Source organism: Centroberyx affinis, unplaced genomic scaffold (assembly GCF_046629955.1).
Source record: "Centroberyx affinis isolate AG114_WGS23_722 - 3 ecotype Tasmania unplaced genomic scaffold, CSIRO-AGI_Caff_v1 ptg005502l_1, whole genome shotgun sequence".
NCBI lineage: Eukaryota > Metazoa > Chordata > Actinopteri > Beryciformes > Berycidae > Centroberyx > Centroberyx affinis.
In genome coordinates, this window is record NW_027282760.1 from 176,058 (window position 1) to 190,994 (window position 14,937).

At 42.0% G+C, this 14,937-nt stretch overlaps 1 protein-coding gene across 1 annotated transcript in view; it reads right to left on the reverse strand.

Moving 5' to 3' along the window:
- The window catches only part of dpy19l3 (dpy-19 like C-mannosyltransferase 3), a 48,571-nt gene extending 46,690 nt beyond the window's left edge, over positions 1–1,881 (reverse strand). The window contains 2 exon segments of the mRNA XM_071546855.1: positions 675–807; positions 1,758–1,881. Of these exon segments, the coding sequence (XP_071402956.1) occupies positions 675–792 (118 nt within the window). The 5' untranslated portion in view covers positions 793–807; positions 1,758–1,881.
- Positions 1,882–14,937: the final 13,056 nt, after the last annotated feature.

Here is a 14,937-nt window from a genome sequence, read left to right on the forward strand (position 1 = left end):
ACTGAGAAATGCTGTGTAATCAAAAGCTCTGGCCAAGAAAATGAATAGCATAAGGACAATACATTTAAAGAGACTTGTAGTGACCAGCAGGCCTTTCAAAAACTGGTGACTTCAGTCACACAAAATGGAACCACTTGGGATGAAGTTCATCTCTTTCTGCCCAACACACTCACTTGTGTGCTTGTTTAAGATTTAGCTCCTTATATCAAATACAAACGCAGAGGTGTGTATTATCCTCCACTCATGACATCACTACACTACCAGTACTGAAATGGTAGTACACACATTCGAAAACTGTATGATTTGATTTTCCTTATAATATAGCATTATTCCGGTTCGATACACGAACCCTGTTCTTATTTTCATCGCTTGACTTTTGGGCCAAAGACATTCAGGGAGGAGAGGAGAGAAGAAGAAGACAGGAGTAATGAAGATGAGGAAGATGGAGGTGGTCACAGGTGTAAGAAGATTAAAAAAACAGGGAAACATGTTCTATGCTTGTATTAGTGGTAAAAACCAAAGTTCTTAGGGATTCAGTGTCGTGTTCAGGGGACTCTTCAGTAGGGTGGGTGCTTTCCAACCTGGGTCCCCCGGTTGAAGGACCACCCTGGGGTGCCCCACAGTCGTGCACTGAAGGGGACCGGGTTCAGTGGGCTGGAGGATGACTCACTCACCATGCAGGATCTTCTCTGAATGATGATCAGTGCAACAGTTGGACTTTTGGGGCTGAAAGTCGGGGCCGAGTGGGGCCTCTTTCCCTTTGCTGCCCTTCCTCTGGCGCAGGGCCGTCATGTTGCAACGCTGCAACTAGAGGAGGGGGGGGGGGGGGGGGGGGGTGTGTTACACTCATGTCAGGCACATATGACTAACCTATGTGCACACAAAGCTACACACACAAACACAAGCTGTATAGCATCTGGCTGCACATACAGAGACACATATGCACACACACTTCAAATCTCCCTCACTCACACACACACACACACACACATACTGTTTCCCAGCTATATCATCATGCTGGATCATTGCTGCCTTGTCAAGTTTATCCCATTCATTCCTCTTTATAATAAATTGTTATTTGGAGTCAACAACACACACACACACACAATGCCAAAGGAGTGCAAATAAACGCCGAAGCACGCAACACACACACACACACACACACACACAGACACACACAGCGTAGGCCTATGCACGATGAGAGCTAACCCCAAACAATAACTGGCACCATGCATTATCTGTTTTCCTTCATTGTCTGCAGCATTTCATTCATTCATTCAGTGATGGACGGATGGACGGACAGGCCTGCTTTGCAGCGGCATTTCCTAGTCGCGTCGCAGCCGGAATGACATGAAACCTCAGATCCCATAAATCCGGTAATCTCGGCCGCCTCTACCGACACCGTCAACACCGAGACCACTGGCAACTACAGTCATCCTGCGAGAATTTCGGACGGATGCTACGCAAAACATCACCGCAGATCTACAAGTCCCTAATGTGATATTACGAGGAATATTATAGTGATGTCGTAGGAGGTGCAGAATACCATAAAGTACGATAAGGTCAGTGTAACTCACTATTGAGTAGCACGGACACACTACAAGCCCCTATAGTACATGTTATGATAAGGAACAGCCTATCAAATGGATTTTTGCGTTAATGCGCGCGCCCGTTGTGAACGACAGATTTTCTCTTTCTGTCTTTACTGCAACAAAGACGGATTTGACTACAGTCTACGGTACATTTTTAAGCCTCACCCTCCTCTACCGCGGCTTGTAGGATGGTCCGCCGGTCCTCCTCCTCTCTCTCTCTCTCTCTCTCTTTCTCTCTTTCTCTCTGTCTCTCTATCTCCCTCACGCTTTCCTTTCCTCTCCTCTTTTTTTCCTCCCGTTTACAAACACCGTCACTCAGCTGCGTAAAGGTAGACAGAGTTAACTAGGACAATACCGGAAAAAAGAGATTCTGCCTTCAAAATAAAAGCAAAGAAGGAACCGGAACTCTAGTTAAAGTTGTCATGACCATTGCATTTATGATGTTGAGAGGTTAGCAGGCTAACCAACTAGCTTACCTAGATAGCTATAGGCTAGTATGAGCTAGTTTGAATTTGGAAGGTTGGAGTGGTGTGACTGGATGGCAATGGAAATGACAAAAGTTTCATTGAAAAATATAACATTAGCCTACATGTAGGCCTACCCTTAAGCATTATTATACAGTCACCAAGGCATTTAGGAATGTTACATTTAACAAAAGAGGCTTTGCTGCATTCAAAATGTGTACGAATGATGCATGAGCAATATATTTCTGATCAGACTTTTATTGATTAATAATGCATTTTTGCAATCTGAGCTGACAAAAGAGTTCTTTCATGGCCCCATTAGAAGGAAATACCTTCTACCAAGATTAGAACTAGGTATATTACATTTTCTTTATTACCAAACACCAAGGAAATTAATTTTAAGATGAATAAAAGATTTAATATACTTACTTGTCAAGATGAGATTGAAACTGTAGAACATCTGTTTTATGGATGTGAGTTTTCTGATTCCTTTTGGCTTGCTCTACAGTGTTGGCTTGTCTCCAAGTATAGCACAGTACCTGGATTCAGTTAAAGATGGAGTTTTCATGTTCAACAAAAAAATGTGAAATCCTCTGTAACAATCTAATCCAGGTAAACACTTCAGTCACAAATGTAGGTTTTTCAAAACTTTATAGCCTTTAGGAATAAGGTGTGCAATTTCATTACCAGTCTAAAGTTTATAAAAAAAAAAAAAAGCAAAAATCCCTTTATATGTGTTTATATGACACATGGGATGTTTTTTTTTTAGAACAAACCCCTGATATATTGTGAATTGGTGGATGTTTTTATTATTTTTCCCTATCCTCTTTTTGTGCTTCATTTGTTTTTTTTTCAGTATTTGCTACTCACTTGTTAAAAAATATTGGTATCAATTCTATTTATTTGATTTTGGGGGGAAAGAAATGGAAGGCCAGCAAGGCCAACTAGCTACACTAAATAACACTATTTTGCCAGTTCCTACTTGCTATTGTGATTAATTGCAGCTGGCAGAAGCAGCTGGCAGACTAGTGACTAAAACATAAGTAGCCTATTGTCTATTTTTAGTGACTAGTGCCTTTTAATGGGCTGAATAGTTACTAGTCACTAAACAAGACTAGGTCAAAACCATGTATATGGTTGGACCGTGTATTAGTATGCCACGGCCGACCAATGGTGTAACTGTAGACTGTTAATAGCTATACAGAAGGATAGTCCATACATCCATACTGATCTCCGTTCCAGCGCGTCCCGTCTCCTCTCTCCTCTCCGCTGTCCTCTCCACCGCCCCCACGGCTCCCATTGACCCTCCCGATCCGAGCCCCGGTCGCTCTGGTACCCATCGGTGCCGAAAACGCCGTTCGCCGGACCGGGAACAAATTGGCACCCGGCTATCGGCACTGGCCGGCACCGTGCCCCCAGGAAAATTTCTACGATAGAAAAGGAAAAAAAACATAATTAAGGAAAAATAACCACAAAAAAAACGAAAAAGAGCTTAGAGAGAAACAGGCATGAAAAGATCAAACTACATGCAAGATACAGTTAAAAGAGAAAACGTTGCAGCATTAAAACAGAATAAACAGCTCATTTGAGAAAAAAGAAAGTTAAGTTTTCCTAAACATTTAAGAAGGATGTTAGATGCTGCTAATATTCGCAGCATGTAATGTAGCCTTTCTTATGTGCTTATTTGTGCTCATTAAGCTTTATTAAAAGTACAGTTTGCTTTCAACGTACCTCCTACTGTTTCTTACATATTTTACATATTGTAATGATGTAGTGCAGGTTAACCTCTAGTAGAATGAAGAGTATTTTCTACATCCATTAGCACAGTATAAACTTTGCAATGTTACAAAACATACACCTAGGGCTATTTAACATTATTCATCAACATTTTTTTCATTTTAGCTTAATAAAGCTGTTAAGACAAAAGCGCAAACAAAACAAAGAGTAAATTACAAATTGATTAATTGACAGGAGATAGTAACGTCTGACGTCGTCAAGGCCACAGTGATACCACAAAGTGCTGTCCCATTCCCCCTACACCATTTCGAGCCTCATGACTTCTCGCACTCAGGCTCTACAGCTGCGCACACAGGTGACGTCAATTAAGTCTGTGAGGGCTCAGGGCCCAGTCCTTAGGGGGGGCATTGGGATTGGGCCTATGTCTGCCTCCAGAGCAGCTCTGCCTCTGAGAAATGTCTCCACTGAAACTTCACTCTGCTTGACAAAAACAAAGCAAAAATAGAATAATTAACGCCAGCCTATAGGGTGTCAAAAAAGTCTGGAAAAGTTTGGAAACACATTAGAGAGGCCAATGGATTTTGCAGGTGGAAGAGATGAAAAGTCATGTTTGGAAAAGTCATAGAGGGACATTTTGAAAAGCTAAGATGCTGTGTTTCTTTGTAAAATTCAAAGTAGCCACCAATAGCACATATATATATATTTCATTTTCATTTAATTTAATTTTCATCATTCAGTTTCCTCTTTCAATATATTCTTCGTTTTCACTTCTGTCCTTGCAACACACCTGCGTCAATAAGGGTTTTATTTTGAAAGTCACAACCAGAAGTCTTACTGTTTATTGCTGCTGACTTGACACTAGTGAGTGGGTTGGATGCAACTGGAAACAATGTGGCCCCATAAAACACTAGTGGCAGGATGTGCTGCTGCTCTGCAGCATCATGAAGATGGAGGGCTGCACAGAGCAAACACGTGAATCCCCATAGACTATACATTGTCTCTTCTATGGTATAAATTCTATGGTGTTTTCATTGTTTATTAAGCTTGCAATAGCTGAGAAACAAGAGGGAAACATTTCCTTATCAGAAACAGCTGTAGTAATCCCATAATACATTTTCAGGATAGTACATAAATATGACAGCAAAATGTTACTAAATATTCCCAATAGGAATATTATAGTGATAAATATTATAGTGACACAATGGGAGATCAAATAAAAACACACCATGAATTAGACTATGATAGAGACACTAAAAACTCAATACTGAGACAGTTTAAATCTCTATAGGAATACTATAGTGATACCATATGCCAGTGGTTCCCAACGTGGGGTCTGGGGACCACCAGGCGTCCTTGACGAGGTTCGAGGGAGTCCCCAGCAAACTGATGAATTGTTAAACTTCAGCATTTACAAGAAGTTAACACACTTAGAGAATGTAGAAGAATGACTGTTTTGATCATAGTTTCACTGTTATCTCTCTACCTACAATACAGATAGTTATGGAATTCTGGACAAAATCATGTCTAACAATAAAAATGTTCTCAGATTTGGGTCAAAGAGACAAAATCTCATCAAATGGGGGTCAGTGGGCTGAATGTGGACTAAATCAGGAGTCCTTGATATGAAAAATCATATGAAGAATCACTGAATTAGACTATGATAGGGATGTAGTGAGACAGTTTAAGTCCCTATAGGAATACTATAGTGATACCATAGGAGATATAGGAGGTTAAAAAAATCCTACACATTATAAACTCATTGAGTATGATGTAATTCCCTATCCGAATGTTATAGGAACATTACAGTGATACCATAGGAGATTCAAGAATACCATTAAGGACACTATAAACATATTACATTACATGATTAAGTCCCTATAGGAATATTATAGGAATGTCACACCAACAGACTGATGTACTGTGGCCTATTGGCTGCTGACACTTCCCCCTAAATCCAATCCATCTGCTCGCCATTCTCATTTATCCCATCTTAAAACATTAGCTTGCGTATCTGATTTGAGTCTTAGCTTTTATATTTCTTTGTAAAAAAAAAAAAAAAAAAAAAACACAACTTGATGCAATAGTAAGTAATAGCAGCAGAACATGGATGAATTATAGATTAAGAGAAGTCAGTGTCCACAGCCATCTGAGAGAACAGCGGTTATTGGCATAAGAATCCACCATGCAGACAGGTCAGGAAAATCCAATGCCTGGAGTGGATGATAATGTGCTTTTAATACAAGCACACACACACACACACACACACACACACACACACACACACATTCCGTTTGATCGTTCAGTCTCATTAGCTACTTGCCACCGCACAGCCATCTCCATATTCAGAAATGACCTCTCTATTATCCAAACCCACCATGTCATTTTTTTTTTTTTTTTAATTCAGAACTTCTCTTATTGGTGTGATGGCTGAATGAATGAATGATATCAAAAAATAAATAAGCCGTTGCCTTGTATGAATGCAAACTGCGCCGGATTTTGGCGTGCGCCCCTGAGAGAACAAACAGGACAAGTGGGAGATCGCTCGGGGCATTCAGATGGAAAAGAGAGAGAGAGTGTGTGTGTGTGTGTGTGTGTGTGTGTGTGCGAGGGCCCCACATGAAAGGCCCCGAAGATTATCAAAGAGATTTAAGAAAATAAATTGGCAGGACTCCCTGTCGGAGAGAGAGGGATTATTGGAGAAGAAAAGCGTGAATGTTTAATGGTGATCCTTCCCTGGCCGTTTTTCTTTGCTTTTCTTCGATGGCCCGCCTTGTTTATCTCTTGGATTGTCTCTTCGTGGGCGCGCGCACACACACACACACACACACACACACACACACACACATACACATTTCAAATCTCCCCCTCCCTTCATTTCTCCAGCTCATGTCATCCCAGGCAAGGACGGAGCGAGGGAGAGAGAGCGAGGGAGAGAGCGCGCGCCATTAAAGATAACCCTCGTCTCTCCCAGTGCGCCCAATTGGATTCCTTAAGCCCGGCGCGCGGGGGGGGGGATCGAAGCTCCTCTTCCCTTTTTTAACTCGCCGGAACACAAAACAAGGTTTGTGGAGCAAGAGAAAGTCGGGAATGAACCGTTACGCAAGTTGAAAAAAAAGCGGGGCCCCGTGGGGTCGTGAGAGTCCCTCGAATCGATCGTCTCCTCAACAGTATCTCTCTCTCTCTCCCTCCTTTAGTTTCTTTGCCTCATTTCAAATTTTTTTTTTTTTCAATTTCACGGTGGCCCCCTTAAAAGGTTTAGGTAGAAAACTTGATCTTGTAAAGGAATGAATGCGCTCGGATGATTTTTTTTCTCCCCCGTTTCCGTGTAAAGCGAAGGGATTACAGAAGCAGACTTTTTTTTTTCTTTTCAACGGCGAGGGAGCGTGCACGTGAGCGGGTGATACTCGCTTTGCTTATCGCCACGCGGCCGGACCTTGAGTCATTGTGCCTGGTGCTAACTTATTAAAACGGCATGAATACAAAGATTTCTCTTTGCTTTGAATACAGTGGGGAGGATATATATACTACCTCAATTGATTTCTAACTTATTGCCAGGCAGGCCCATGAAAGCTCTGCTTTAACTGCACTTGAATGCCTATGTGTCCAACGGATTTAATTAAGCACAAACCTTGTAAAACAGCCTTGCGTAACAGTGAAACGAAACGAGGTGTACTTCGGCTTACTTTTCGAAGTTTTCAAGTAAACAGCAAGGCCTTGTCAACACACAAAACCCAAAACCAGACTCCCTGAAAAACCTCTTCGGTCCTGTCTGAAAGGAAAAAGCATAGAATGAGAAACCTGATTCACATTCCGAATTATAACATACAGCTAGTATACAGTGCTTATACAAGATGAAGGGTTATGGGGGAGTATTACGACACTGCAGCTGACTCCTGCGTGGTTGGAGCACATTACTTATGCCGACGTATCACAGGGCTTTTATCTATCCAATTCGTTTCTACGCGAGGAAGGCTGGGAGCGATGGGCTGCAGGATACAGCCTTGAGATAACCCCCATTACCATTCAGCCCGACCCTTTCACAGCCGTACACAGCTTCCTAGGGTTAATAAAAAAAAAAAAACACAATGCACTCTGCCCGAGGCGAAGCAGTCTATATACCACACTCTTAACACTCGTTTTCTTCCTCTAAGGGTGGGATGTTGTCGGTAAATGTGGAAGAAAATAGGTTGTCTAAAATTAAGAATCGCCGGTTCTCATCCCGGAACATCTCAGGGAACGCAGGACTAGAACTGCCTCAAATCCAGTTAGAGTGATGCATGAAGAGAAGTCTTGACATTAGACTTGACTTGGGTTCTGGTGACTTGGGACTTGACTCTGACTTGTACTTTGATGACTTGAAAAGGTTTCTAAAGTCTTGACTTGAGATCTTGTGTTTGTGTAAATGACTTAGATTGAAGGTGATGAGATTTGTTCCAGCAGACGACTGAATTTAAATTCTGTTTTCTGAATTTGTATGGAATGATTGAATTTATTGAAGTTGAAACTGATTCTAGAAATCAAACTCACGATGCTCTTACCAAGTTTTTTATCCTATTAAAACCATATTGCATTGAAAAGTCCTAGGTGGAAGCACAGGTAACGGCTACCTGCTGGGCATTGCTGCCTGTCGCACCTCGGCACCTGCAGGGTCATCAGCCGGGAGCCACCCTTCATTGATGTTTCGCTCCATTAATCCTGGAACGTCTCACGGTGGTGGAGCAACGGCAGGGACGTCTCCCTACCGCCCCCCTGCAGCTGACCCTAGGACCCTTGCCTTCCCCACGCCTTGTCCTTCTTTCTTAGCCGAAGCCAGAAGCTCGCCCTGTTCTGCCTCCTCGGCCAGCTCCCTGAGTGCCTTCTTCAGTTTGGGTCCGGTCACTCCCACACTCCTCAGGAAGCGCTGGGTGGATGTTCTGACGAAACCTCTACAGCCGACTTCCACAGGGTAGGTGACAGCTGCTTCTCTGCACTCAGCTGTCAGCTCCGAGTACTTGTCCTTTTTCCTCTCGATGGCTGCCTCCATCCCTCCCTCCCACGGGACGATGAGCTCTGCCTTCCTCGTCCGACGAAGTGGATCAGCCGCTGTGGCGTTGATGGGCGGTCTCTGGTCGCTTCCGGTCTGCGTGCCTCCAGGACCTCAGGCAGCGTCCGCAGGACCCGGTCGTGGCGCCATCCGTACCGACCCTGAGCCAGTGCTGTTTTGCAACTGGTCAGGATGTGCTGCGGGCTTTTGGGTTCAGGGCATCGCAGAGTTGGCAGTTGTCATCCGAGCCGTACCACAGGTGCAGGTTGCTGGGGCTTGGGAGAGTGTCATAAGTGGACCTAATGAGGAAGCTCAGTCTGGCTTGAGGTACCTTCCACATGTCAGTCCAGTTTATGGCCCTCTTGACTACTCACTCCCAGGTTGTCCAGCTTCCTTGCTGCCACTGGCTGGGCGCTCTGATCTTATTAGATATTTAGTTTTCTTTAAGATATTAAATTGATGCTGGACTCTTGATTTGTTCTGACTTGAGTTAGTTACTTGGGTGACTGGCTGTTCTACATTTACACTTGAGACTTGACATTAATAACATGGACTCAACTTGGACTTGACATGGTAATATACATTTAGCCTTGGGTCTTGACTTTAGACTTGAGGCCGACTTGGGACTCGAGCAAAGTTGACTTGGTCACACCTCTGGAAAAGGATACAGTGGCCATAAAGTGCAGACTTTCACTGTATCTCAGCTTTAATTTGAGGGAATTGTCTATATTGGCAGGACAGGTGGAGAACTACAGCTCTGTTTTTCTTTTTTGTGTGTGCATGCATCCATCTCCTCTCTTCAGGGTGCCAAAATGTTAAGACAGATTCAGATTTCTTTTTCAAAACATTTTTTTTTTCTACTTCCCAGTCAAACATTTTGACTTCTACCGTTTCAAAAGCCCTCTCTCGTCTCATAAACATCACCAGACAAAGTACAGCCGCTCCTTTTATTTCTCAGTCTTTATTACCAAAAATACAGTGGCAAAGTAGTGACATAATACTGCCTATGATGTTCCAAAAATAAATAAAACATAAAGCAAGCATCACACTGCTGTCTGAGACAATTCCACGTTGAACTTCAGTTACAAAATCGAATATGAAAAAGAAATGCACTGATCGGCACAGAGAGACGCCGCACATTCTCTAGCTCCTTTGGTTTAAATGCAACGCCGCTCAATGTGCTTCGTTAAGCTTAAAACGGTCAGTTCCCTCAAATAGACTGTAAGTAAATAGAAAAAAAAACACCAAAAACATGACCTAAAACTCCACTTTTTCTCATTTTTTGCCTTAGTGTTTGTTTTATTGTACAAGATCATTAAAAAATAGATTTGTTTTTCATCTTAAAAAAAGTCAGTTTTGCCATTCTACAGTATTCAATTACAGTATGTACATCATGAAAATACAGTACCAAGTGTTTGAGCTCATCACCGGGTAAGATGCAATATAATGGAAGGCAAGGGCTGTTTTCAGGTTCTGCTTTTTTCCCCCCTCCCAAAACAGTAATTGTAGTATGAAACAAAAAAGCAGAAAACATACTGAGGCGTTCCATATATGATAACCAGCGTTGCCACAATAACCGACTTTTTGCGACTTCGATACGGCTGTAAAAGACCGTTTTTCAACACTGAATTTTAGAAATGTTTGCTCTGTGGAAACTGGAGGAGACAGCTGCAGTCTGGCTCTTGACAGCGGACCACAGCAACTTGAAAGCATGACAAACAGCGTCAAGCAGTCCAGCACATCTTGAACTGGATCCCAGTCCACTTAAAAACTGATGCCGGGAGCAAAATATGGAACTATTGTGCTTACTGAGCTGACAGACACACAGCAATGTATCAAAGCCCCTGTGCAAAGTTCTGTGACATTGCTTGATGTGTTTTGTTGGCTATGGTATCGTAGCAATAAAGAGTTTTTAGACATCTTAGTATTGGTACGGAAGTCAAAATTCTGGTATTGTGACAACACTGATACCTTGAACCAAAAGGCACGATGAACTATGACTGGTTACAAAACAATGACAGTTCTTCCCTTGACAATCACAGGCTAATAGATTCAAATAAGCTTTCAAATAACTTAATATGGCACTCATTTATGGTTGCTTTGTATGGGGTAAAACTGAATTGGCTGATGCGCAGGACACTACATAGGGAAAATGAGAGAATTTTTTATCAATTTACCAACCAGTGTGTTCATTTAAAACAGTGATTCTCAACCTGTTTCATATCAAGGACCTCTAGTTTAGTCCACATTAGAGCCACTGACCCCCATTTGATGAGATTTTGTCTCTCTGACCCGAATCTGAGAATATTTTTATTGTTAGATATGATTTTGTCCAGAATTCCACCATGACCATCTGTAGAGACATAAGAGTGAAACTATGATCAAAACAGTCACTCTTCTACATTCTCAAATTGTGTTAACTTCTTGTAAATTAAATAATGCTGAAGTTTAACAATTCATAAATTTGCTGGGGACCCCCTGGAACCCCCTCAAGGACCCCTGGTGGTCCCCGGACCCCAAGGTGAGAACCACTGATTTAAAACATTGTCATTTGTATTCTCTTTGCCAAACGCTTGCCAGCTTGCTTGGGGCGAATTTCCAGGAAAAGACACAAACAGAGTGGACAGAACATAATGACCACAACTTGATTGATTTCAGCTACTAAATCCACATCAGTCATAAAAGGGGAGATGGAGATGAAAGGCGATTTTTAAGGCAGAGGAGACAAGGACTGTGCAAAACGGGGCACAGATGAATACTAGACTCTGAGAGGAATCCAGGGAGCAGATTTAATTAGTGCTAGACTACACTACCATCTGAGAAGGACACAATACAGTGAGTCATGGCTGTTTCCACCCACATCACTGGCATGAAGGAACACCTTGACATTTTGAAGTTTCATACTGGAAGAAGAACAGCATGACATCTCGTCTACAACTTGGAAGCATTCACGCGTTTAGCTTTTTTTTTTTTGGAAATGGCCACATCCAAAATCATCATGAGTTTAAGATCACTACTTTTTGTAAGTGGAGCTGATTGCATTAATGGAAATATGACTGATCATTTAGATGTTTTATTATTTTGGACTGTTTGGCAGCTTGTATTTATGGTAAATCCGACATGACGTGAACGCAGCATTGTGTTCTTTTTCTCGTGACACACATCATGTAAAGTATTCACAAGCATCCATCCTGAAAATGACTTTGCAACATTTACACCATGGGTACTGCTGGTGGCAAGTTAATGCTGCATTTTCATCATATGCACCTATTCGGTGCATACAAAATGCCAAAATTCAACATAATAGCTTTCATGTCATAAAAACTACTTGGGAACTCAGGGTTAAGCAATGGAACCCGATTTCTACGACCTCATGAATTCTGAACTTCACCAAAAAGGAAAAGTGTGGGGAATGATCTTCTAATTTTAAGTAAAACAAAAGATCATATGAGTCATTTTGTGATCACGACTCTCAAAATGCCACTGCAGGACACAACTTGTTGGATTTTTTGTTTCTGGTTGACATTGCAGTGTTTGGTTTGTGGTAAAACATGAAGTCAAATGTCTCTTGCAGAGCGCATGAGTGAAAAAGCTAATCAGCTAATCAAGGAGTAGGTTTGGGGGGATATCCAAAATTTAATATCACGATACTGTCCCGCCAAAATATTGCGATATACAATATTATATTATTTTTTGGGGGGTATTTTATTTTATTTCCACCAAATTTCATCACATTTCTAGGCTATAATAATAATTACCTCCGCCAAGGAGGTTATGTTTTCGGTGCCGTCTGTTTGTTTGTTTGTCTGTTAGCAGGATTACGGAAAAACTACTGGCCCGATTTTCATGAAACTTCGTGGAAGGGTGTAGCATGGGCCAAGGAAGAACCCATTAAAGTTTGGAGCGGATCTGGATCTGACTCACGAACAAGCAATAATAGCACAAACCTTGGCGGAGGTCTGTGCTCTCCGAGTGCCCTTCTAGTTATTATTATTAACAACCTAGAAATCTTACTATTCAAGCACTGGAGGAAACAATGGCCATTTGTTGTATTTGATATTCACGAAATATCGCGATAATTCGATAATATTGAATATTGGCCCAAGCCTAATAAGGAGCAACTAAAGTCTAAAGAAAACTATTATTATGCTGATAGCTTCAAATGAGTTTGAACGTTACTTCAAACCATCACAGATGTTCTAACAGTCACTCCCATATGATGTGAATGCAGCACAAGCAGTACTCATTGGTTTTCAGTGAGGAAAGCCAGCGATCCGTTTTTTGTATACTGAACAAAATAAAATTCTAAATGTCAATGTATTTAAAGTAGGAAAACAGGCCGGCAGCTTGTAAAACTAAAATCAAAGCCTGCTTGTGAGGCAGTATTCATTATCAGAGTCGAATACTTAGGAGCTGCCAGAGTAAAAGAAGGCCTTCATATAATTGGGGGAAGCAGCCTGTCACCATAGTCATTTTGGGGGGTGGGGGGGGGGGGTTCTGGTCGGTCGACTCTTTAATTATCGCCGCTCATTTAAATGCATGTTATGTTAATCAGACAGGAGGGACACTGAAGTCCCAGTTTTATTTTATTTTTTTTCAAACACGGACCCTGTCACCGTCTTCCCTGACACCGCCACTTTGAATTCTAAACGAAAAGACAGACAATAATAATCTGCTACGATAATGAGAATTCCAGCCCGGGTAACAGGTCTTTGAGATGGAGATTTAATTTTGTTTGATACACTGCGCTACACACACACACACACACACACACACACACACTTCCAACCTGTTAGTTGGGAGGGAAGAGGGGGGCGGGAGCATGAATTATGGATATCCCATTTAATCTTAATTTCCTCTGTCTGTGTAGATGTAGTGTGGATGTAAAACCAGTTAAGGGGCATGCAGATGACTTAACGCAATATATGTGCTGCATGACAAGTGCATTGGCTGGGGTGAGAGACCGACACGGAGAACAGCATTACGAAGAACAACGCCTGTTCTTTTCTGCATTTAATTTTTCTTTATTACGTAAAATGTGATCTTGATGGGGTTTTTTTTTTGGCGAGGGCAGCCTCAAAACTAGCTGAAACAGTTAATGTATTGTTCGGTTCTCTGGTTAGCAACATGAAAACAGCTGCAAAAGTTCTGTCGCTTGTTAGCCTGAATGAATGGCACAGTTAGTTTGACAGGAATTATAGAAATCATGGGACTTGTTACGGTTGCTCCTACGATCCCCTTTTCCACCGGACGTCCTGGGTGATCGGACTGTATCGGGATAGAGCAAAAACCCACAGTAGCAACAAAGTGTGAATCCAATGCATCTCTAATGCACATGTAACAACCATGGAAACAGTTGGCAAACAAGAAGGTCATGCAAATCAAACAGGAGGCAGGCAGGTCAGACAGAAACATGCTTCTGAAAAAAGGACAGTCAGGTTAGAAAGAAGTCAGAAACAAGACGAGGTATTAACCATCAGTTTTAAAGGATGTAAATGTTACGAGAGGAAGTGACATTCACGGTAATGTGTGTTTTGGCGAAGGAAAGAGAAATCCAGTTTCAGTATGTGCACCAGAGATGCATTTGAAGACACAATCTGGATAGGAGACGCATGTTATTGCCAGACCGAAAAGGGGTCGATGACTCAGTGGATCCATGCAGACCAGGTTTCATCTGGTTCTTAGACAACTCAATCTCATTGGATGAAAAAACGTTAACTGTAATTACCCTACAAGGCTTAAGTTGGGAAACGGTTGTCAAGGGAGGGAGCAAGATACACTGATGTGTGTTGACATGAATCTTATTCAAACGCATCCGAATTCCCTTTGCTCTGAAATCATCGGCCGCCTAATGACTTGGCTGAGGAGATCTGCTCAGTGGAGAAGTTGCAGGTGGAGTTTAGCACTTTGTTCCAAGCGTTCATACCACAAAGGTCATTAAACAAACATTAGGAACATAGGAACATTGTTGGAGGCTATCAAAACAACAAAGAGTGTGCATGGTTCTCATAAATACCCTAATATGACTCTACACGCCATCCTAGACTCAATGTTTAACAGACTTAAACCGGACTGGAGTTTTTCAATCTAAAAATAGATTAAAACATCATTGGCCATGGTG